This window comes from Crocodylus porosus, unplaced genomic scaffold (genome assembly GCF_001723895.1).
Source record: "Crocodylus porosus isolate Cpor-Errol unplaced genomic scaffold, CroPor_comp1, whole genome shotgun sequence".
NCBI classification, from domain to species: Eukaryota; Metazoa; Chordata; order Crocodylia; family Crocodylidae; genus Crocodylus; species Crocodylus porosus.
This window is the reverse complement of record NW_017728916.1, coordinates 9,828,858-9,854,687: the sequence shown is the minus strand read 5'-3', so window position 1 is coordinate 9,854,687 and position 25,830 is coordinate 9,828,858. Positions and strand designations below refer to the sequence as shown.

General features: G+C 41.8%; 1 protein-coding gene across 3 annotated transcripts in view; it reads right to left on the bottom strand.

Moving 5' to 3' along the window:
• Positions 1-10,638: 10,638 nt before the first annotated feature.
• ADGRG4 (adhesion G protein-coupled receptor G4) overlaps positions 10,639-25,830 on the bottom strand; it is a 55,234-nt gene continuing 40,042 nt past the window's right edge. For all 3 annotated transcript variants that reach the window (XM_019536422.1, XM_019536424.1, XM_019536423.1), the window contains 10 exons: positions 25,143-25,265; positions 21,893-21,938; positions 20,196-20,299; positions 17,721-17,842; positions 16,747-17,015; positions 15,432-15,528; positions 14,391-14,680; positions 13,155-13,256; positions 11,612-11,776; positions 10,639-11,183 (listed from right to left, as the gene is read on the bottom strand). In XM_019536422.1, coding sequence (XP_019391967.1) covers positions 11,056-11,183; positions 11,612-11,776; positions 13,155-13,256; positions 14,391-14,680; positions 15,432-15,528; positions 16,747-17,015; positions 17,721-17,842; positions 20,196-20,299; positions 21,893-21,938; positions 25,143-25,265 — 1,446 coding nt within the window. In that variant the 3' untranslated portion in view covers positions 10,639-11,055. The remainder of the gene's footprint in view (positions 11,184-11,611; positions 11,777-13,154; positions 13,257-14,390; positions 14,681-15,431; positions 15,529-16,746; positions 17,016-17,720; positions 17,843-20,195; positions 20,300-21,892; positions 21,939-25,142; positions 25,266-25,830) is intronic.

Here is a 25,830-nt window from a genome sequence, read left to right as displayed (position 1 = left end):
GATGACCCAGACTTCAGCAGGTGAACTTACAGCACAGACCTGTGGCAGACCTATAACTTGCTAGCATCTTTCCTATTTCACAGTATCAGTTAAAAATTGCCAGTGCTGTAGTTTTCAATGCCTTTAGTTTAGCCAGTTAACAGTCAAATCTCAAATTCTGCTCTGAGATGATTTCATTGACTTGCATCTATGTAAGCAATGGTACTGGGACCTGGACCCCTGGGGCTGATTTCCAGTTTAATCATTCCCAAAACTTGGAGGAGGAAGGGAAGACTAGGGATTGAAATTTGGGCATCCAGAGTTGGAATGCTAACTGGAGATTTTTTTTCTCCATGTCTCTTTGCTGCTAGATGCTAGCTTCTTCTCCTGTATTGTAAATGTCTGTAAACAAACATGAATTCACGATGGATAGGATCCACCCAATCTCGGTACCAAATCACGGCATAAAGCAGGCCTCTTTATACAGCCACAAACCATACCCAAAATGCATGATTTTCTTTGCACCCACCCCTCGGCTCCATGTAACGTTCAGGCAGCCATGCAGGACACAGACCCACAATGAGGCCATCTAGAAGAAGAGGTCATGCATGCATAAAAGGTGTGTGAATAAAAATTCAAATTAGGACCTTTCATTGGTCTTTTTATAGAAGACAAGTTCTTGTCACGATCAGTTCTAATAGGTCCTTTTAAATGGGTACAGTATGTAGGTTGCTCACACATTTAGGTGCTGCTGAGAATGCCTGATTATGTTGTCCACCCACACTGGCATAGTAGCGCACATTATGTTTAATACAGAGTTCTGCAACTGTAGCAGATTGTGACAGCTTAATGTCAGGTACTTATGTAAAATGTTTAGATTTCCTGTAAAGGAGGAGTATGTATCTCCAAACACTGGGAACTAATTGCTTTCATTATTTTTATTCACTGGGGGACAAATACAATCTACCAACTGTTGAGTACTCAGAGTAGCACAGAGAATGAAACACCAGGTGTGTGAGTAACTCAAACTGGGATTGATCTGAGATAATCTTGTAATTTGCAGTTATGAATGCATGAGAGATTTGCTCATGTTGCCGTGTTCGGCTATGAATTCGGATCCAAACTCCCCACCTCTCTCCAGTCTCGGGATATTCCGATGCATTGGAGAGATTGGGGCTCTTGGAATAAAGCCTGAGACTCACATTTGCCTTTGCAGTTTGAGCATTTTGTACCACAGTGTCAGAAGGGAGAGGAGGAAGAGCTGGCCCTGGGAAAATCCCCTCAGTGTTAGGGATCCTCTGGTAGCATGGAGGCTCCTAAATCACCAGCCCTCCCAGCAGGTGGTAGAAAGGGCACATTCAGGGAAAAGGGATTTTCCTGGGACTCTCAGCTGCCGTGTTGGCCGCTTGGGTCTGCTAACAGTTGGCACAAGTTAAAGTAGACCACAAAGAACTCAAAAGCCCCTTTTCAAGCACACTTCACTCTGTGTGTTTCTCAGCTGAAGCCAAGGGTCTGTGATGGATTCTGGATCCAAATCTAAAGGTCCCAAGTTGATATACGGATTCGATGCAGAGTTTGTGTCAGGCCTTTTCCAAAATGTTAACAACAGCAGGTGAACGAAGAAAGCAAAGACAAACCTATTCCGCCTGCCTTTATCTCTGATGTAGCATAGTATAACTGCATAACAAGCAACACTCCAGCAATAAGCTTCTTGTTCATGTTTGCTCTTGTGATGCAAAGACCATGTACGTACCAGCTTCATACGTCCCCCTTCTCAGATTCTTTTGGGCGGGGATTGGAGGCCGTTTGCACTTATGATGGAGTATCTGGCTGCCGACTTAGCAAACCAGCAGTGTTTTGATTTCCAGACTGGAGAATATTTTCACAGCTGAAGTGTCAGAGTTAGGAATTGGAAATGTCAGCTTGAAAAAACCAAAAAAAAATCATATGCAGATTGTTCATCTTGTGAAGTTTGAATTTCTCTGTCCATCCATCCTCTGCTGTTCTCTAGTTTCACAGAACGAGCTTGCTACATTGAAAAAAAAAAACTTTAGAACATTTTAAAACTAGATTCCAGTGGATTTCAGTAATGAAATTCCAAACCAGAAAAGGAAGAGAATGGCATCATCACTCTAAACAACCAGAGAGATTATTTTAGAGCCATTTCTTCAGGTGTTAAGAGAAAATCAGTCTGGGTAATTTTGACTGTTCTCAAAGTACTACATTACAGACATGCATGTTCCTTTTAAACTCAGAATATAAGTAAAGCACTTTACAGAGTGTTTTATTTCACTGTCTTTGAATGCAAATACTCTATTTTAATGCAGCCTGATTGCTATCTTAAGTCATTTTCATATACTGTGCACCCACTCAGAAAAATTCCTTTCGAAGGCATTTGCTCTGCATCAAACCAAAATGTAGAGAAAACCACAATTTTTTTAGGGAAATACATTTGCCTGAGATATAATTATTCTCAGTCAAGATTCTTTGGGTAAATGTGATATTTTTTATTCACCCAACTAAATATTCTCTGTAGCATATTTCTATTATATTTTCATCATCCTATTGGTCATGCAGAGTTGATTGCTTTTTGTGAAATCAATCAGAATGTTTCATAGCTAAACTGGCAGTTATACAGATTTATAAACAGGGATATGCCACAAAATTCACTAACCTATTTCCTTCAGGATTATTTTAATTCACCTTGGGCGCATCTATATATGCCTATTAATGCACATCGATAAACTCTGAAGCATATCACTCCAGAGCTTATTGCTGCCAGGCGTGCATTTGCACGTGCACATGGGATCGCAGCATGCTGGACTGGGGCGGAACAGCCCTGGCTGACAGCGGGGTCCAGGGGTCAGCCTGCCAGCCCAAGACTGCTCCCCCTGGTTCAGTGTGCTGTGGGGGGGCTGGCTGAGGCACACAGGTACTTCAGTATGGGGCTAGCTGGCAAGCAAGCACCCTTGTGTCGCAGCCAACTATGTGCGCTGCTGCAGAGTTTTTTACTCTGTAAAATACAAATATTATCCTGCTATGGAGTAAATTAGTTAACTGCAGCCTAATAGGGGTGCACAAGTAGACCCTGAGATGTTTACTGCACAGCTAATTAGCGTGCTGTGCAGTAAACGTCTCGTGTAGATGTGCCCTTTCCTAGGTTATTTCTATTTTACTCTTTGTGCATAGAAATATTTAGCTGCCTTTTCATTTTTTTTAATGTCTCGAGCTTGATTACTGCAATTGCTTTGACAGTCTCACTTAATAGCTTCTCCCATCTGTTTGTGTCTGGCTGATATATGTCTCTATCTTTTTGTTACGAGGATTGACAATCATCTTCTTAAAGAGTTAAATAACAGTAAGGAGTTGCTGAACTGGCTGTCTACTCCTGATTTTGGGGAGCTATGTGTTCAGGTCCCCTCTCTCCTCATGGGTTCTGATAGTCTTGTATATGCCCACACTGAAGATATAAGTTTTACAAATTTAGTCTCAAGAGTTGACACACTTGGCCATTGAACTGTGGCAGAGCCACCCGTTTTCCCAAGAGAAGGGCTCTCAGGTGTGAGGATGGGTCAGCCATTCTTCTTGCCTAGAAAACAGTCCCCACATAGTTGTGGAGACGGTTCAGGGAGGTTTCCTGTCAGCCAGCTTCCTCGAGTGGTTCCCTAGCCACAAAAGGGACACTATGACAAGGCTTGCTCTAGATCTCAGTCCCTGCTGTCGCCTTACTGACCACAAGGATGTTTCTTTTATAGACTGGCCCCTTCTCCCAGGAGATCCAGCTCCCAGCCATAAAACCCTTCTGAGTACTCCATCTACCAGGATCTCTAGCCTCACAGGAACTGATACCCAAGTAATGGGAATGCAGACCTGGTTCACATGCTCTGTTACAGATTCTGTGACCTGGGAGCCTCTGAAGTTACAGATTTGCCAGCATTATCTGAATTGCTTCTGCTAGAACCATAAAAAGATAAGGGATCATGCACATTGTTGTAATCTCTCTCTCTCCCCTCTTGCCTTGCTCTGTCTGTTGTCTTCTCCAGTCTCTGTGATTCATAGAAAAGCCCAAAACAAACCTCTGCATTTTAATTTCTATACTTTCTTTATGATAAGACAGTATTTTTAGTATCCTTTTTCAAAGAGAAATATGTGACATCTGACCGAACAGCATGGATGATACCTTCCTCACCTTAGCTTCTATTTGACAGGTCATGAATATTTTCTCTGTATTAAGGAAGTTGTATATGGCCTAGGACTCATATAACCTGTGACCTGCCACACACAGAGCTGGGCTTTAACTTCCATCATACACCTGAGATACAGCTTTAAAAATTTCTGTTTAAATGGAAGTTGTTCATAACATTAAGTTATGACAATATAAGGTCACTGAGCTGAATACAGCTCCCACCAATGGTGAAATTAAAGAGAAGTGGTGCTGGCTCCTACCCTGGGGGTCTTTAAAAGGAGGCTGGATGAACACCTTGCCAGGTCTTTTGACTCCAGTACTCTTTCCTGCCATGGCACGGAGTCGGACTTGATGGTCTGCTCAGGTCCCTTCCGACCCTACCGACTATGAAACTATGAAATTATTATCCGATAAATACTCGGTAGCCTGCATGATTTATGGGATTTGTTTCTAGTCCATTTGCATGTGCCCACCTGGCAAAGTACAGTGCATCACAGAAAAACTCTCAATTAGCACAAACTGATACCTTTTTAGGCAAGATCATCAGAGAGGCCCAGAGCTCAAATGCAGAGAGTGTGAAATCTCTCTTCACAGATGTCCTGAACAAAAGACTGGCAGCATACACCTCTAGGTACTATTTTCAGCTCTTCCACTGTTTAATTGTGTGGCATTACTTAATTGCTCTGAGCCTACATTAATCCCTCTCTAAAATGGGCGTAATATTATTACCTGTTCTCTTCAGTGGTTTAAGACAGCTGATACTTTTCATGATTGTGCCCCATTCCTGACTTGCCAGGCATGTCAGAGGAATGTAAGAAAACTTGCACTGAAAAATGAGGTAGTTGAGTTTCTAGGGCTGTAAATCTGATGCCTTTCACCACCAAAAACTAACAAGGCATAACATTTTTTTCAACTTTCAATTTAATCATTTCCACTTTGCTGCTGGCCCCTCTCTTCAGAGGGTACCTCGTCTCCAGCAGCAGGAGACAAAACTCATCAAAACAGGCAGCCTCCCTTGAGGAAACTCAAGTAGCCATTTAGTTGGTATTGCATAACTCCAAACAGTATCTGATGACTACTTCTCAGACACTATTTCTTCATGAGCAAAATAGCCAGTATGAATATAATGTATCCAGTATGTGGGGCTTAATTTGAAATCACATATGCTGTCACAAGGCTACAAAGTCAGGAGGAGACAGACTGGGTGACAAGAGCTCGTAGTAACATCTAACTAGAAATGAGTTCTTAAATCTGGACTTGAACCTGAGTTAGCCAAATGCACTTTCAAATAGTTCACGGTTTATCATTATCTCTAGGGAAACGAATAACACCATCCCACTCCTTCAGTGTTGCAGAAGGGCAGTGCTGATGAGCTGTCAGAATCAGGGTTCAATGATGCAGCACCAAGAATGATAACTTCTTGGTTAAAGCCTGAGAGAATGGCTTCCAAACTTGTTAAAAAGTATAAGCTAGACCATTCGGTAGAGGAGCTGGTGGAATTCAATTAGCTTTGCAATATTTGACAGGAGATGAAATGCATTTAGTAGTCATTAGCTCCAAACACCTACTGTCATTCTCCCCCAGTGCTGCATCACCTCCCCACCTTCTTGACATCTTGCAAGGATCCTCAGTTTGCTTCAGTGAGTGAATGGTCAGAATCTGTTTTTGAATGGATTTGGTATCATGTCTGAGCACAGAGAGAAGTGAATATAAAAAAAGAATCTTAATTTCTCATAGATGAATGCTCAGCAAATTGAAAAAACACATCTAGAGAAATTCTTATGGGCATCCTTAAAACTTAAATATGTCTTTAATGTAGATCCATTAGCTTGCTATTATATGCTAAATACTCTGAAAGTTAAAAGTATTGTGCACTAAGGTTTAACAGCTAAATGATGCAATAGATAATTATCTTCCTCCATATTTTGATTTTTAACCTCCAAGCAGGTTTCCCATAATGACTTATTCTTCAGTTGCCAAATAAAACCCATATTCTTATATCTAAAATGATATCTAAGGAGAGCATGCACATCTAGGGAGATGCTATGCATGTAACTGAACCTGCTCCAGTTGGGTGATAGGACATCAACAGATAATTTAAATTGAGTTGTACTAAGGTTTAACACTAATCCAGTACGTATATGTCTGTTGAGCTGTGGTTAAAGTACCATAAGTAAGTGGACTAGAATGCAATTTGGCCTACATACCCTTGCAGGAAGATGCAACTCTGTGGGCACATCTACACAAGACACTAAAAGTGCAGTAGACTAATTCTACTGCACATTAGTGTGTCATGGCGAAAAGCACTAGCGCACTAATGTGCAGTAGAATTAGTCTACCTCACATTAGCATCATGTAAAAGATGTGCACTGGGGCTACTGTGCAGTAGCACCATTTATGGTGCATTAAGTTAGTACCTGGTACTACACTTAATGCACCAAAATTATGCACATGTAGATGTGTCCAGTGTGAGCTGCATGGTCCTTGGGTTAAAAGGCTTGAAACTAAGCAGCGCTGGGCTCCCATTTGCTTCCCTTTGGGATCCGCCCCACCCCTCAGGGGCAGTTGAGGCACTTTGTCTTCTGGAGCCAGCGCTGGGGTGCTGCAGGTTACCCATCAACCTTTGTGTAATGTGGACCCTCACGTTTCCATTCAACCCAGTGTTAAGAGCCAACTGTGATTTGACATCCAATAGTCAACACACATTTTTTTCCTTAAAATCCTTTCTCTAAGCCAGTTTAAAATAGAACCTGGTTTTCCAGTGTACGTATGAGCTGTAAACAAGCAATTTAAGGGTAACTGAGAACAATTTAGCAATCAAAAGGGCTTTAGTTCAGCATAATCTCAGAGAGAGCACACATGGCTAAATGCAACTGAAACCCTGGTGTGGAGGCTATGTTTGTGTTTGTAATGTACCTCAAACCTGCAGTTCATATTCCAAGCCAGACCTGCAGCATCAGAAGCTGTTTCCGACATTTAAAATAAATGATGAGTGTGTGAATCACAAGTGCATAACAATTTTTATTAGATTTGTCTTTGTGTGTCTCCTACTCCTGTGAATAATATCACTGCGCAAATCTGTGACAGAATGCCAATGACGATATGATGCAGGGGAGCAACGTAATGCCACCAGCGCGGGAGATATTATTCGAGCCCAAAGAAAATTACACATCTTCATCCTTGCTGACAACCTAAACAATGCTTCATTTGAAACATAAATGATATACTGCTTAGCTGAAAGAGCCGTTAGACATATGATGGAGAGTGGAAGTGAGCTAACTGCCTTCTTAGAACAAATGGTTCTTCGTATTTTGCTTTAGCAAGGTGACCGATTTTTTTAAAATTTGCTTTCATATTTTGCTTTTCAAAAAGAAAACAAAATGAACAGGGATGACTGAGGACTGAAAATCCACGTGCTGGAAGAGTGCTCCTTTAACACTGGAAACAGACTGACTGATTGCATCTCACCAACCTGAAGAGCAGCCCCCATTCCAGCATCTCCTTTTCTCATCACTTATCCATTTTCTTGGTTCTTCTCCTTGTGAGTGTCCTTACCAAAAAGTTTCAGTAAATCAGAACAACTTCTGTCTGCTGGGTGATCTACTTATTACATCTGTAGGCTCAGACTGCCTGGTTTCTTTATCCAGTTATGATCTTCCTTGTACAGCTCCAAGCCACTGGAGAAATGAAGTGTAAGTTGCAAGGATTTAAATCTGCATGTATATTCCCTTCCACTAAACCCACACTTTATCACAGTATACACGTTGTTTTTGAAACGCCAGCCTGGAAAAATCTTAGGGGGTGTAGCATAGCTTTGGAAATTTTTGTGTGCAGTGGGGGGGGGGCATCCAGGATTTGGCAAAGTGGGGTGCAGGAGCAGCAACCGGTGCTGCAGGAGTCCTCCTTTCAGGCTCCACCCTGGCTCACCACCACTGCTTTCCCTGCTGTCCAGGAGCTTCCAAACCCAGCCCCTGCTTAGCCCAGCTGGAGTGGGCAGGAGCAGCTCTGAAGCTCCCAGGGCAGGAGCCCCCTGGTCCCCTGGACAGCAGGGAAAGCAGCAGCACCAGGCAAGGGATGGGGGAAAGAGGAGGGTAGGGGAGGTGCCTCTGAGCACTGAGGGGAAGGGAGGGGGGAGTCTCACCTGCTTTGGGGACTTTAAAAAAGTCCTTGGAGGCTCCTGGGGCATGATCCAGTCCAAAAGGGGGGGTGCAGCCACCCTACTGCACCCCCTCTCGATGTGCCCCTGTATGTAAGCAGCCTGGTGGGCCCAATTCTCCAGGCCAGCTGGGAGAAGCAACGTATATGGCCTGAAGTCACTTTTGCATTCCCACACTGGAGCAACCAACTACTTGATACCACTTACACCAGAAGGTCATTATTCCTCACTTTCCACAGAGTAGCTTTAGCCTGGAGTGAAGTGACTAACAGCAGTGTGATGCTGCACATCGGGTGTCCTCTCCACTTCTATCACAGAGTAAAGTCATTTTATTCCCCTGGTGCCATCTCCAGACCTCCATGTTTGGAAGGCACAACGCAAAATCTCACCCTGTGTCCTTACCCACCTCATTTTTCTGTGGCCTTAAATCTTCAGAAAAAAGAACACCTTCTTAAATACTTTGTCATACACTTTCAAAGATGTTTAGTAATGGACTTAAAACTCGTAGCTGATATAAACAGCACTGCTGAAAAAGAAATAGGTAGCCCTGCACTTACCCAAATTGTGGGTGTCAATGCAAGTGTATCTCTGCCAGTTGCTGAATTGCATCTGATACTAGGTTCCTGTCTCATTAACAGAAATTTCACATCACAGAATCATTAGGTGGGATTTTTTTGCTTGTTTGTTTTTAAACACTAACCTTTCTCCCACAGTGCCAAAAACCTGAAGGTTATCTGTCTAATTTCAAGTAGGCTGGCTGTAGCTTCTGTACACTGAAATATTCATCCTCCCCACTAATTGCTGTGTAGGAGTTATTCACTGAATAAAAAAAACCTTTATACTTGCTGTTGCAAATATAGGCTCTAAAGCATCATTCCATTATATTCCTTCACTTTTTGTCATTGGAAAAGGTTACTCTTTCAATGTATTAGAGAGCAATTATAAAAAAATCTTTAGATTGATAATGAGCTTGAATGATATAGAGGAAAGCATTCACAAGTGAAGCTTGGCATGTGAGTCACTGATTTAAACATACTGTAGTTGGGGAAGAAAGCCTTTTGTAAAAGAGCAAGCTTCCCATTCCCTTGGATGGTATCCTTATGCCAAGCAATAATTCTTATAAAGATCAAATCCATACTTTACAGAAACAGCATGATGACCAGAGGCCTGATCTCAATTCCTGCTGGACCCACTGGAAAAATTCCCACTGATTTCAGCAGGAGTCGGATAAGGCTTTGCACAATGCAGGGAAGTTGTTTAATCAATCAGGCAGGATTAGCAAGTGATATTATTCTAGCCTCTGTGCTGAAATGTTGCCATCTTAAGAAACCGTAATAGCATTCAGCTCCTAATGAACTGAGGACAAAGTGTTTCTTCAGAAAGGGATTCAGTAGTCAGCTCCAGGAATGGTAGAATTGTGTATAAAACAGATTATTTTTTGGCAGGAAGAAGCAATACTCTGCATTATTTATTAATCATTCTCAAGCCATACATTCAAATGTCTGTTATACTGATTATCAGGGCTAGACGAACTTAATTTTACCTCATTTTAAACTTCTCTTGAAGATGCTGGGCAATATTGTCAAACATGTAATCGGGCCCCTAAACCTTGATTTAGATTTCTAAATCAAAATGCCCTGATTTCCAGAAGCAAAGAGTGCTCACAGTTCCCAGGAGCTCAGCACATTTGAAAGCAAGCACATACCACTGGAAGGGATTTCCTGAGTTATCAAGTCTAGTCCCCTTCCAGCACAGGCAGCTGCTTCATATAATCACTTTCCCAAACTGGTCAGGCTCTATCCTAAGAAGGCAAGTTCTCAGCCTAGAGATCCATGTCTGAAAATATCGAAAATACTGAAATGGCACAAAAGCATGGCTGAAAGCTGAGCGTTTGGGGCACATGATCCTTAAAAGAAAGATGGGGGGAAAGGAACTAGAAGTATCAGATGAGAAAAGGAATAGAGCAGGTCGAGTAGAGTGCAGAAAGAGAGAGGCTGCGAGAAAGGGCTGGGGTGGAGAAAAGAATATTTTCAATGAGAAATATAAGTAATTCTCCTTAGAGAAGCCACCTTTTATTTTTATCCTAGCTTCTGTGACTATTCAGTAATATATACTAAAAGATAAGATAGGCTTTATTTTAACAAGAGAAACTTTTTTTAAAGAAGGCTTTATAGGAAAGGGTAAGGTGCTGACTGCATAAACTGAAGCAACAATAGTTTGCTAAACCCATTAAAACTCAGACTCCACTAAGTTTGAGATTTTTCTATAAGTTCCATGGCTGTTACAAATTATTTTCCCTTAGAAACACCACACCTAATGTTTTTCGTGTGTTCTTTATTTTGTTAATTGTAAATTAAACATAGCATTTGTATCTGGATCTGATTTGAATGTCTTGATGCCAGTTAATTAGTATACCAGTTGCAAAAATAATTAAGAGATCTTTGTATAATATGCCGACCCCCAGCAGCATACCGTTGTCAAATAAACACTAACCAACTGGGGCCAAATTTCATAAAATCTTACCCACATTGGTATGCTAATTTCTCCATACATGTACCATGAACCCACTAAAGTTAATGGAGTTGCATCAACATGACTCAAAGAAGACTTTAGCCCTGTAACCATCTTCAGAATGCTAATTATATCATTAAAATAAATATGGATATCAGCATTAATTTGTACACGGCACAAAACAAGACAGTCATCGGCGTATCAGAAATAACTAGATTGAGTGTCACTGTAAGAACCTAGACTTCTGAGTACAGTGCAGTTGTACATCCACAGGTGATACTCTTCTTGTCCAAGGACATCTGGCCTCATGATCAGGTGGCATCAGAGCACCTGGATTGTAATGCACCTCATCTAGACAGAATAAACAAAGTGTGATTTTTGAGTAGCCATAGTTTCATTTCACTCATTTAGAAAGACACTTTTATGTGCTGATTCTCGTTACAAAGCCTTATTAAGAGGGAGACAAGATATTCTTGGGAAGGAAACAATGCCAACCTTTCAAAAACAAATTCTGATTTTGGGTGCCCAAGTTTAGAGACCTTTAAAGTGGGGGGGGGTGCGGCACGGGCTGTTCTTTGCTGGGATTCTTCTTTTGACAGCATCTCCACTTAGCTGTGCCCAGCTGAAACAACCTGTAAGGGAGAATTTAGCCCACTGTTCTAATCTGGCATAGACGTGGTGGGAAAATGTCTCCTATTTCTATACTTTGGGGTCTGACAACCATTTGGTTTGCTACACTTTGCGTTCATGGAAACCGGTGTACATTGCTTTCCTCTTACCTATTCTGAAGTTCATATCCAAAGACGTCCCCTGTAGGCAGCTGGAGCCATTGAAAGTTGAGCTTGTTGTATTAGATTTCATTGACGTAGTTGACTTCAAGGAATGGAAGAATAACTTATCCTCTAAATTTCTTGGTTTATATCCTGACCCTGACCCACTCCAGTCTGAAATGAGAGAGTGCGGAGTTTGGGAATGAGACAGCATACAGGAGGCAAAACTTTTGGTACAAGTGGCTTAGGGCAGGCGTAGATTATAGCTTGGTCATTGTGGGCTGTGCTTGTTTGTGGTATTTATTGCAGATGGGAATAATCTTGCTTTGATAAACCTACCTTAGAACTGTAAGCACTGACCACTACTGAAGGCAGGGTCCTGGCTAGATAGACCTCAGCTCCAGTCCCACCTTGCAGTTCTAGCAGTATCTCCATGCTTGGTGCAAGAGAGGACTGATGCTGAGAGCTTACACCTCCTTCATCCCATGCAGGAATCAAGTACAATTGCAGCCTTTTGGAGAGCCCCTCCAAAGGAGATGGAAAGCAGGGGGAGTCCTGACCTCATCCTCTCTGCATCAGACAGAGGTAGCCAAAGCCCTGGGGAGAAGATGCTGTGGATGCCACAGAGATGCACTTGTGCTCTCCTCCTGTCTTCCTGTCACAGAGCTGCACCATCCCCAACACTAGCCTGTACTTTAAAAGCACAAGCTGAGGTTATACAGACTGCTTCATTATAGATTATACATTTGGTGCACTAATCTTTCTGAGGCAGGAGGTTTTCAACTGGCTTCTCTATGGCAGCACATGTAGGGCTTCTTGAGCTGTCATGTCACAGGAAGTACTGAAGGAAAACCAGGGGACCAGCTATCTAGTAATTTTATGCCACATCTCCAAAAACAGAACCTAAAATTAGGCCCAGGATGCAGCATGCTCATCTTTGCATGTGCAGTATGTATTTGCCTATGCAGATTAACATTCTGCATAAAAGTGCTATTTGCACCTACCCTGAAAGTGGGTGAAATGTGTTGTAGGTACAGGTTCAGAGGCAAAGCTGAAGCACCCTTGAAATATATGTCCTGTAGCCTCCTCAACATACCAACTATTCACAGCGTTAACTGAGGCCCAGTCTGCAAAGTCATTCATAGAGAGGCACCGAGATCTAATATGCTTCTACCACGTACTGGGAATAGCAGAAAATCTGCACTGTTGGGGCACCACCTCTTTCCGCTGTAGTGTGAATGTGCCGTGAAGAACAGCCCCGGTACTGGGCAAGGGCATAAGTGTTTTCAGAGCCTTGAATAGCAGGTACTATATGGCTGCACCACAGGAAGATGGTGACACAAAGAAGTTGTTTAAGTCAAGTCAAACGCTTCCGTTAACAAAAATTATGACATTAGATGAAAGTATACCAAACAACTTCCTTCCTTGCAGCTATCTCATTAATCTTAAATGCCAGCATAGTTGTAATACTAAAGCATTCCCATTTTAATTCTGATGCCATTAATAGCTTTACATGATGAGCCAAGAAAAGCAAGAAGCTTTCATGTCTTACCAGAATAATTATTCAGCCGAAACCTTCCCCAGCAGAAGTGTACACGGCACTGCTTCCTCACGTTCTCCTTCATGAGGCAGTGATACACAAAGATGAAGACCCCTGAAAGGAGGGGAGAGAAGAATTCAGGTGGTCTCCAATCGATTCACCAGCCTTCCTTTTCCTTCCTAAATATCTTGTGCGCTTCTCAGTCGCAGGCATTTCCCCCTGCTTGTATTTATGTGAGTGCAGACCTGAACTGAGGGTTTTCTTCTGTTGATGTCTCCACCTGAACTGGCAGGTCACTGGAAAAGTCCTCTAGGTTTGGCATTGGAACAATCAGGTCATTCAGTGGGAGCCAGCTTTTTTGGCAGGTGTGACACAAATTAGCTCCATGTCCTCCTTGAGTGCCTCTCTGATCCCCTTCCCCTGTCCAATCTGCTGCTCTGCTTTCTGCTCCCCACCCTGTACTCTCTGTCTGATCTTCTCCTCTGCTTTCTGCTTCCTGCCCTATCAGCTGCTGTACTGCCCATCCCCTTCCTGATATAACACATGCCACACATAGAGGCTGCCCATGCGACCAGCAGCCACCTGCATGTTGGCCACCCTTGGCCTAGTCCCTGGAAAATCCCAGCATGCATTTCTGTGCCCAAACGAAATGGATCGTGCTTGCCCCTGAAATGGCACATAAATGAAAGGTGTTACAAGTTCTTCCCTAGCAGCCTATATTAGTGATATAAAGACATTCCAGATACCATCTTATTTACTCAGGGCAATGTTACTATTACAAAATCTAAGGCTGCCTATACACCTGCTTGGAAAGGTGGGCATTTTAATGAGAGTGGTGCCTCAAGAGCCACTGTAATTAAAACACCACAGTGTCATGTGTATTAAGCCCCCACGCATTTAAAAATGGCTGCAGGATGCTTTATCTAAACCTCCTTGAATGAGGTTTAGTTAAAGTGCCTCCATAGCCATTTTGAAATGCAGGGGCTTAATACACATGATGCTGCAGCTACGCCAGGTCATTTTTATCAGAACATGAAGCAGACTCAATTAATCGAGTCTGCTCTAATGTATTCTAATTAGAAGGCCAAGAAGCATGTGTATAAGCAGCCAATGGTCATGCAAACAAAGCCATGCAACACCTTCCACACCAATCAGATGATGCTCTGAATGTATTTACATATTACCCCCCCCCCCCCCGAATTGATACTGTGATGGCATATTTATGTCAGCCCTTCATACAGAGGTTACCTTGCAGTGTGTTACAAATGGTGAAGAGATACAGGAACCAAATCTTTACTGGTCCCCAGGCAAAGAAGGCAAAGCCCCATGTTAGACCAAGCAAGACAGTCAAGCTCATGGTGCCTTTCAGGTCATGGAGAAAACCCTGCTTCCAGTCCTTGGACCTTGTTCTTGTCTTTGATTTCATGAAATGGATTTGAACAAGAACAGCAATGAATACCACTGTGTTTATCAAAAATATGAAGCAGAAGTAGGCCACAACAGAGATGTAAAAGATGACATTATTTTGAATCCAACAGCTGCAGGAGGGGAGAAAACATACAGCATTAAAAATGAATAACTAGGGACCTCTTCTGGTATCAGCAGAGTACAAGGGTTGACTAGTTAGATTGTCTACAGATGATATTCAGTTAAGCCAGGAACAGATTCCTTCCCTCCTTCTTCCCCTTTGCTCCAGCATGGTAATACAGAGTCCTGTGATATGTAATTGCTTCCTTATGCAGCCATGTCTGTAGCAAGTGCAAACACTCAACCTAGTCCTATTGCTAAGAGAGTCAGTATTCTCTTAGCTAGGGGCAGCAAAATGCAAGTAGGAGGCTTTCTAATGTAAAGATGGCAGAAAGAAGGTTAACAGACTTCCATTTTCCTTCCCTGGAAAAGAGGAAAGATTGAGTTGACCTCACTGAGGAGTCCAAAATTATAAGCGGTGTGATATGATGGATAAGATACAACAATGAGAAGGGAAAAAAATCTGGGGCCTTTGACAATAGGTGGGACACCAGGCCTAATTATTCTACACATAGGCTCCACTGAACTCATAGAACGTATTGGAGCATATGAAGATGTCAAATTCGGATGCTCCACTAGCAGAGAGTCTCCCAAAATGAAGAGGAATTGACACATAAGGTGGCTGAATAAGGAGAAAGGGGTTGGAATGCAACAGAAGAATTAAAAGGAGGGAGGAAGTTTCTTGTAGCCTTTTTTCTCCTCTTCTGGCCTTAGCGGTCTACAGGTAAGGGACCAACAAAGAGCCTCAAACATCATACTCACAAATCGGTGAATGGTCTGTTGCGTTCAGACCGTGGTGGATTGCCATAAAAGTCTTTTTTTATTATGAGTACGAGAGCAACCACAACAGCTGGTAGTCCTGATCACATGGGAGGCAAGAGAGAGATAATTAGCTGAGTTCATCTGAAGTCAGGCAAAAGGTGGGATCAATTTGCAGCTTATAATATAGACTAAATCAGAAATACATAGCATAAGCTTTCATAAGCAATGGTTTGCTTCATCAGACACTGTGAAAGAGACATTAAATTAAAAATAAGACAATGTAGAAGCAGCAACCTCTGATCTCTATGCCAATATTATTTTAGCGCAGACATACATTGGGGAAGGGTGGGAGGTCAAATTATGCTCTGTTTTCTGCCCCTGAAGCTTTTTTGGAAATTGGTGGGATTCTGTCTTTGTGATAGAGTATGGTTAGCACTTTTATTTATGTAAATTGCAGATGAGTGGGAATAAAAATATCTCTGTGCAAAATTTTGGAGAGCTCCTGCATATCTGCAAAAGGGATCCAGTCTGCTAAATAACACCTACTGATCACTAGAAAAAGCCCGATGGTGGCAAAAGACAAATTGGCAGCAGTGCTTTGCACCACCAGCTAATGGGGGCTGGCATTTTTCAGCAGGCTTATGTTCATGTCTCCGTTTCCACTCTCTTTTCTGTTTGCCACACTCCTGGCATCTCCTGCCTTTTTTAATCATTTTATGACGAATGATTGCTGCAGACAGCAACACTCGCACACGGCTGCCCCAAAACAGAGCTTTGTGAGGCCAATAGTCAGTGGAGTAAGTTGTATGTAAAATCAATATAGGCAACATATGACGGATGGTTTTTAAAAGAGGTCATTAAATGTAACAACTCTCCAGCCAACTCAACAGAACAACAGTCCCAGGACATCCATCCTGCTAGCGCCCACAGGGTGACCATTGTGCCCATGCGGTAGAGACAGGCAGGGAAGCACCTTAAGCCCAGGCTCCTTTTCCTTATGCAGGTAGGGGCCAGTTACAATCTTGCTCCAACAGTGGATGTGGCTTACTCAAAAAGCCCTTGAGCACAGGCACTGACTCACAGACAACACGGCTCCACCTCCCTTGAACCCTGCGCTTGATGGACAGGAACTATCTGCTATTCTCCCCATGCATTCTCCCCTATCTGCTATTCGTCCCATGCAGCTATCAGTAGGACACGCCTGGACTGCGGCATCCATCCTGAATCCTTGCAGTACTGCCCTGTCCTGACACACTTTTGCAAACAGAACACTATCTCAAAAGCACAGCTATCCAGAGAGAAACAGTTTACTTACCCCACCCAGCGATGCAAAATTTTAGGATGTAGTGTGGAACGTATGTATTGAAGACTCTGATGAGAGCTAAGTACATGTGAACAGATTCCAAACCCATCCACGTGATGGCTACAAGCAGGAAGTAGTGAAGGAGCACAGCTATTGTGATACAAAGGCCGTGGTTATTAAATGATGACAGCCAGGAATTGACCAGGAATACCAGGTTCAGCATCAGCAGTGCAGCACAGAGGTTGATCAGGATTTTGGAAGGATAATCTGTCTGAAGCTTGCTAAAATAGAAAGGAAAAGAGATGTGGCACCCATCCAGTGTTGTCATAGTGCAGTTGCCGTTGCAGCTGAAGCATTCTCCTATTTTTTCTCTAACACAAAGTAGTAGGAATGCATGCTCAGTAGCCTTAAAAATGGCTTCCTGTAGCATGAAGTGACTTACAGTGAAACCCATTTTTACCTGTCACTTCCCAAAGGAGAATTTCAAGGCAGTGTTTATATAGGAAAGGTCTTTTTCTGTACATTTCATTCAACACCTTTTATAGAATTGGGACTATATCATTGAATGCATATACTTTCAATAAAGCTATCTCAGCCCCCTGAACAGATACTCTACCCATACCCAAGAGCATATGCAATGCATGTTAGGAACAGAAGACTTGCCAAGCCCCTATAAGAACAACCAGTGTCAGATGCTTCAGAGGCAGCTGCAACAAACAATTCTGTAGGCAATTCTGAAATAACATATCCTGAACCTCCATGAGTTGGAGGGTGGCTTATGTCCTGAAACATGGTCATTTCGATCCAAATTATTTCACCATATTCACATATCCAAATCAAGTCTCATATCAAGTCTCATATCCAATTCAAATCTCCTTCTGTCTTGTTAATCATAGTATTGATTGTACTGAAAATTCCCACAGTGATTGTAAAGTCATTGTTGCTGATACTTTAAAAAATAATAAAGCAAAGAGGAATCAACTTACTCAAGTACAAGGTATATCACCAATACTACCCCTAGGAAAAGGGAAGAGGCACCACATCCTGCATGGCTTATCAGAGTTAATATACGGTAATTCACAGAATCTATTCCAGTCCGGGATATGTCCTAGATCATAATATAAAGAATTCCAGTCACTACCCTGACCAGATCTGTGTCCGGCAAGAAAAGAAAATGACTTCATTTGCACATTGGGGAAGGAAACCGATTTTTATTCTGTGTTCTTTTAAATTGTTCTTAGCATTTTTTACAAACAGTTGACTTAAGATTATTGAAATCCTAGCAATGATGACAATATCTAGAGTTTAATATTTTGTGAAGAATTTAGAAAGGAAATATTCTTCCACTATCCCACAATTCCATCAGGCTTCTGATACCACAGAACTTAACCATTTAAGTTTAAAGGCTGATTTGCAGAAATCCTCAAACATTTGCTATCCATACTAAAAGAAGACCCAATTCTTAAAGAGATCTTTCCAGACACACTCATCCTAGCCTTTAGACAAGCACTGAACCTTGCTAACCTCATCACCAGAAGCAAACTTCCTATAACCCAAACCACACCTAACAGATCCATACCACACCAGGATAAGAAATGTAAAACCTGCCAACACATCTCCACCTCTCCCACAATAACTGCACCCCACAACAGAACCATCACCAGTCCTGTATCTTACACCTGCACCTCCAGAAATGTAATATATCTCATCCAGGGCACTAAATGTCCTGATGGAAAATACGTAGGAGAAACCAAACAACTGTGCACCATAATGAACACATACCAGAAATCCGTCAAAGACAAATATACCCAATTACCTGTGGGTGCACACTTCTCACAGGACAATCACTGCCTCTCTGAGCTCTCAGTTCTAATCCTCAAAGAGAACTTACAAAACACCTTTCATAGACGAGCCTACGAACTTCACTTCATCAATCTACTGGATACAAAAAATCATGGACCCAACACAGACATTGGATTTATGACACATTACAACTTGCCTGACATTTGACACACCAGGTAACTTGCCTTAAGATGATCACTTGCATTTCTTTACACTTTTCCCTCCCTTCCCTCCCATCTCTACCCTTTGTCTTCCAAACTTCCACTCACTTGCATCTTCACCAACTTCTTGCTAAGACTTTAGCTTCTTTTCTACCTCAGAGAACTCATAACAGCAGCAGAGTCTCCCTATGCCTAAAGAGGGGTGTTTGTGCCCAAAAGCTTTTCAAAGAACTTTTTCCCAACTATTTAGTTGGTCTAATAAAAGGCATCACATCTACTCAAGGAACCTTGCCTGCCAATTTGCAGAAGAAACTCTAGCTTGTTAAAATGGTGGTTGCTGGGAGTATGGGCTGTAGAAACGTGCTAGATATATCCATGTCTGAGAGGATGCATCAAGTCAAAACTACTACCAAGCACAAGGCTCTGAAAACTATCCAACAGAATGGGCCTCCTTCCCATACAGTAGTTCCCAAAGACGTTCGTGACATGACTCTGGTTTGCTGCCATAGTCTGTTGCTATCGCTATTGCTTAATGTGACTCTGGAACCCTGTGTTTGCAGAATCCGGTACCCTCTGTGCCGTTAAACAGTCATTACACATTGCAGGAATGGCAGTGGATAAAAAATGTGGTTTTAAAATTAAGTTTAAGCCCATTGCTTTAATTAGAAACAAGATACACCGCCTGAACTGCGCAACCTCCAAATCTTCCCGTCAAAGAAACATTTTTACTACCACAGACGGTTCTTGCCTCTATCTCTGCGTAGGGTACTGCTGACCTCTAGGGGACACTTAGGTTAAGCACAACTATGTGTTTAGCTTTGTGTTGCATATGCCAAAGGCAAATAATAGATCTCAAGTTACCCCTTGTGACGTTTTTATCTCTTGGCTGGTATCCGATCCCTACTTTATATGGAATTTCCCAGCCGTCGTCACTTTTTGTTGCAACTCACTCCTCATTCTTCACCTGTACCTTGCCTGTTTTGATATTAAGTTTTGGGGAGCTGGGATTTTGCTAAACAAACTAGTGCATGCTTGATGCTGTATATGTAGAAGATGATAATATTGGTCTTTTCCATATTTACATTCAGATCCATTTTTAGATGGATGCTTTCAGTAATAAAATTTTCAGAGAAATATAACAGCAGTTGACAGGTATTTGGCATTACCACCATATTTCCAATACTGAAAATTATGCAGTAACATTAATGAAGCAAAATTGTAAAGATGTAGGGGCAGCTGCTGCAAAAATGAATTTGTACTGGGTTTGAGGGTTCATTCAGAGTGTGGCTTGGTTTTGTTTGTCATAAAATTTCTTATCTTCTTGTTATTAATTTTTAAAGCAAGATACAGTTCTCCAACAGCTAGATTAGAAATAAACTTTCTCTATTCTCTCCTAAGAATACAGTGCTGATAGTTTAGTTTTAGAATTTTTTTGCAGATGATTCACACAGTACTTACCATCAGGACTCCAAAATGGGTAAGATGGTTACAATAACAGATTGTATAATTCATATCCATGTGTTTCACTTCACACCCAGATGTATTCCAACCACCTAGTCCATCTGCCCAGCACAGAAAAGAGATTTTTATCTAGAGTTAGTCATGCCCAGTCATTTATAGCTCTGCAACATGCACAATGTGTGAATATGAGCTGAAGTTAGTTCAGTATACAGGTCAGCTAACAGCGCGCATGGGTGAGATTTCACACAGGAACATGCAACTTGGAAGGCTGCCTAAGATTTAAAAAAAATTCTGACTACATTTGGAAGCTGAAGAAATATTGGAAGTAATATTATATATCTATAAATACATATTTATAGAATATATTCTTTATTAAAGACATTTCTAGCATCGTAGTTACAAAGAAAACCTCCCCCAAACCAACCGACATTAAACCAGTACAGTCTTGTCTTCCTGAGTCTACAGAAAACCCCAGAATTTTGTTCTTTCCTTGCAAAACCACAGATATTCAAAGCTCTAATTGTGCATTTTGGGGGAAAATAAATGATCTTCCAGAAACCCTCAATTTCTCCTTTCTTCTCCCTGCTGTTTTGGATGTGCATACCCTTCCAGAGAGAGGTGACCAAAGGGACCCAGTGAAGACGGGCATGCAGGAACTGTTTAGCATTGTCTGCACGTCTATCCTAATAAAATCAATATGTTTGAGTGTGCTGACAGGGATAGGCTGCCATATTTAACCAGCAAATCAGGCAGGCTCTCTCTTGAGCCTCTCATTGACTTGAGTAGGGGAATTTTCTTTTTTTAATGGGCACTTTACCAAGTGTGTGTTAATGATGCAGCTGGTCTATGTTAAAAGCAGAGGCTGAGTACAAGCAGTGATGAGCTAACCTCCAAATACTGGTCCTCGTCCCCAGGAATTCTCACAACTTTCCCATCGGGACACTGGCCAAAATGCTGTAATGGGTCCAGCAAAACCCAGATGCAGATGTCCTGAGAACCCAGCGGCCTGACCCAAAGTTTTTGGCCTCCCCTCACCCCAGCTCCAGTGTTCTTATGCCCCTTGTACTACATTTCACTCCCTACGGTGAAGCCAGTTGAGTTGCTCCTGATTCACACCCATGTAAACAAAGGCAAAATTAAGCCCACTAACTGTGCTTAGAAAACACAAGGAAGCATCTTCCATAAAAATTGAAGCATTAGTTTAGTTGGTTGTGATTCAACCCAAACACCTGTTTAATAAACTGCAGTTATAAAAAGCACCACTTTATACCAAACTCTAACAGCACCCTCTACTGAATGAGTCCAATCTAGTTGTACATCTCAGGTGAAGTTGACAGCAGCAATACTTTGTACTTCTGTTTTTATCTGAGTGTTTTATGGTGTCTTAACACACTACGGTCTCACAGCAGCACTGGTAAGAAGTACAAAACGGTCATCTCCATTTTACAGGTGACTCAACATCAGAGTAAGGACAGAACCCAAGTCTCTAGTGGCCGCCTGTCTTTATAATGCAGTGATCACTTTAGTAGCTATCTCCTGACTCCCAGTCGCATGTCCATTTTTCCCTTTTGGAGTTTTATTATTCACAACAGGTCACTAATACCAATTTTAAACTTGAATTACATTATTTCTACTGTTAGTAAGATTTAGCTTTACTTAAATTTATCTTTGCTTTTATTCTATATAGCACTTACTGTTCTTCATAAAGTCCCAAAACACACAGCTCACTGAAGCATAGTCCTGAAAGAAAAGAGAAGGGTTGTTCTTTGACATTTATTCACATTGCTTTCTAGCATCTGCTGTGTAACAAGAAGTGAATTTTTAACCCCAGGTTAGATTCCAAATCCTAATCTTGGTTTGGCAGAGCTTTTAGCAGCAGGATCTGGCTCAACAATAGCCACAGCATGGACCAAACTTCCTTCACAGTGCCCTGCCAACTTGTCCCGAGTTCAGCTAACAATAAGAAGACACCTCTGTCTCTATGCTTAGACACATCTTAGTCTTCACTAGGACTATGAGCCATGTTCCTGAGTGTCCTGGTATTTGTGAGGGTTGTTGGTTGTTGCTGTGTTGGTCTAAGGACACAGGCAGACAGGGTTCTTTGGGTAAATCTGATATCTTTTATTAGACCAAGTAAATAGTTGGAAAAATTGTTTGTGAAGGCACAAACACCCTTCTTCACTATGCCTGAAGAAGAGCATTTGCTCTGAATTTTTCAACTATTTAGTCGGTTTCATAAAAGATATCACATCCACACAAAGAACCTTGTCTGCCTGGTACTCATAAGGTACTTATCTCCGGTTGGCTTTCTCAGCTATCTCTGGACTCACCAATGACTCTCCTCCTTACTGGAAGACTGTCCTCCTTATATCAAGGGACTGTTGACAACAAATTATGGGATTATGGAGACCTAGAAGGCAGGGTAGATATGCACCTTATAGACTAACCAAAGTAGATGTGTATGTATATATAGCACAAGCTTTCATCAGGAAAGGTGCAATTCTACCCTGCCTTCTTGACTTTAGACAACTAGGCAAACTACATCTCTCTGCTTATGGACATCTGCCCACTGAAAACTGGACTATGAATACCAACAATATCTCTTGCACTGCCAAAATCCATCAGCTGGTAACAGTTTCTGTCTGTCATCTATCTTGGCTAGATTAGACAGGGCATCCTGGAGGTGAAGGATTTTTCCATCACCAGTCTCTGAGTTCACCCTGCCCTTCTTTCATTATAGTAGCTATGTTGTTCCTTAAGATTTAGTATACTGTAGCGCACTGGTGCTCAATCTTTTGGCCCTATGAGCCAGATGAGGAGTCTGGAGTTGGTCCACAGTCCAGATTGGACCCCACCTGCCACAATCAGGCCCCAGGGATCTTGTGCCACCTCCACCTGCCAGGATCAGGCTCTGGGGCCCCATGTTGCATTTACCTGGTCCTGCCCACCAGGATCAGGCCCCGGGGCCCTGTGCCATCCTGTGGCCCCGTATACTGGGATTGGGCCCAGTGTCATCCTGCACACCTGATCTAGACTACAGGGCCATGGCCTGCAGGGTTCCCTAAAGACCCAGAGGCAGCCCCAGAGGCCAGATGACAGTACCAGGGAACCAGTGGCTGGGCACCTCTGCTGTAGTGCGTTGTGTTTCATGTGACTGTCCATCAATTACTACAGAAAGAATGAAGGAGTATCATGTATTCAACCTAGACTGATTACTGTACTTAATATCATTGGATCTGCATAGTTTTCTGCGGAGGCATAGCTAGTTACAGGCAAATCTCAAATGATTCATCTTAGTGTGCTATTCTGAGAGTGCATGCAGTTAGAAACTGGGCTGAAAAGAAAATCATGAGATGTAATACCTGCTTCAGAAAGCAGATATGTCATAAAAAGCTTTTTTAAAACATTTTAGTATTTTGGCTAACAGGCAGTTTCAAAGGTACACAAAAATAGAACTTAACAGCCTATTTCAAGCAGCATAACAGAATAATGGAATTTCCTAGTAAATGTTGGAGTTGTTCTTATAACATATTATCCAGTTCATCCATTTAAATCATATCATAATACTATGGTTAGTTTGCCCAAGATACAATTTATCTAGCTTGCTTGCTTGCTTTCTTCCTTTAAATATATTTGTAGGCACAAGCAGCTCCCCAACAAATATTCTACGAGATTTGAGAATCTGTGGACTGTTAAGTACAATTAGTTGGAAGGATGAGGATGCAGGTTGGCTAAGTTTCATTAAATATTTAATCAGGATGTTTTAAATGGTTGGGGGAAAATCAGAGAGCCCATATGGCCTATTGGATTAAGAGTAAAGGGGGGAGTTTTAGACTCCATTTCTAGGCATTTGTTAATTGCCAGAATTGAGCGTAAAGAGCATATTGCTTTAAATGTAAAATTTTCAAACTCAGATTAAATTTGATCATTAACCAAGTATACCTTATTAAATATTTAGGTTGAACCCTGTGCTGCAGTATATGGGTAGCCATTGCACCATAAACATGTGCAATGTAGGCATCTTATGAGCGAACCCTATCTTCAAAATGGGTTTATCTGTGTTTGTGGTGATTGTTGCCTTTTTCTCCCATTGAGAGAATGCAATGATGCGTTTGTTCTTTTTTGGCAAGGAAATTTGAATTGAGTCACTGGAAGACAAATATTAGAGTCTGTTTTATAGATTAGAAAGCATGTCATATGATCACCTTCCACTACTGCATACTAAGTCCTATTTCTGCAGGCCAGCTTCCTTTTGGGTGGAGCACTTTTGTTTCTGTAGCCATAGCATCCCACCTCAGGGCTGAATTAAGGTTTGTTTCAAGCTGATCTGACACTAACATTTTTCCATTCCCCTCCCTACTCACACCTGCAAAGAAACCTCAAAACATTTCTTCTGGATCTAATAAAAGCCATCTCATTGTGTTTTTAAGTAGCAGTACATTTATTTTTCTTTAAATGAATTTCAGGTAAACGTAGACTGAAGCATTGTTTCAAAACAAAAAAAAATCCAAATATTTTATTTTGAAAATCTTATCAAATATTTTGATGTTTATTATTATTATTATTTGCCAGATATTTGCAGAATTTATTAATTAACAAATAGTTCTGGTTGACCCAAGCCTGCATTTTTCAGTGACCAGACTGTTCAACCAAAATTTTTCACCCAGGTTTACTCAAAGCAAGGAAGGAAATGAAATGCCCCTGGCAGGTACCTAGAGATGGGATAAGCAAACACATGCCTCAACAGCTTGTGTGCATTAGACAGCGAGCCTGAAACACATGCAACATGGTTAATCTTGCTTTTGATGTGTGGCCTACAGAGATCTGTCCAGTAGGAAAGCTGTTTTTAAACTGGCAGCAAGAGAGACAAACTTATTGCAAAGATGAAATTTGGAGACCTGGGATTAAATGAAAATGCCATACCACTAAATGAAAATGCCATACCACATTTTGATTTATATGCTCTAAAATAATATTGACTGGCTCTTTGAGGTTCTGAACGGATACGTTTTCAATGCTGGCGCTCACAACGTAAGTGTTCAACGTTTCATTCCTAGAATTGCCACCCTGCAATGGAAAGATTAAAAAAAAAGAAGAAAAAGTTCAGGTTACTCAATTTTCTAGCAGAATGACTATTCGTTGCTGATTCTGTTTTTAAAATTGTCTTTCTTGGAAGTGGCAATGAGCCAAACACACTAGGATCCTACTTTAATTCAGCTCCCTGCTATTTTATTAGAAAATGTAGTTAGTGGCAAAATCACAGAGACATACAGTCTCCCAATTAGCTGAAGCAGAATACAGGGGAAACAGCATTGAATAGATCGGGAAAGCTGCATAACTATTTCCCTCCAGCAAGATATCCAACAGCCTGTCTATTAAACCAGTGGTCTCTAAACTTTTTTGATCGCGCACCCCTACCAGTAAAAAATTGTTGAGCACACACCCCTAATATATGTATTTTCTTCCCACACCCCAATGGATCGTCGTCTGCGCCCTCTGGGATGCGTGCACTCCACTTTGGAGACCACTGTATTAAACTACTAGCCAGGAAGGCCTACTGCCTGTGAACTCTACAAAAGGTAAGCTAGGCATGCCTCCTTGTATGTGCAGAGACATGTGCTGAGTGCTATAG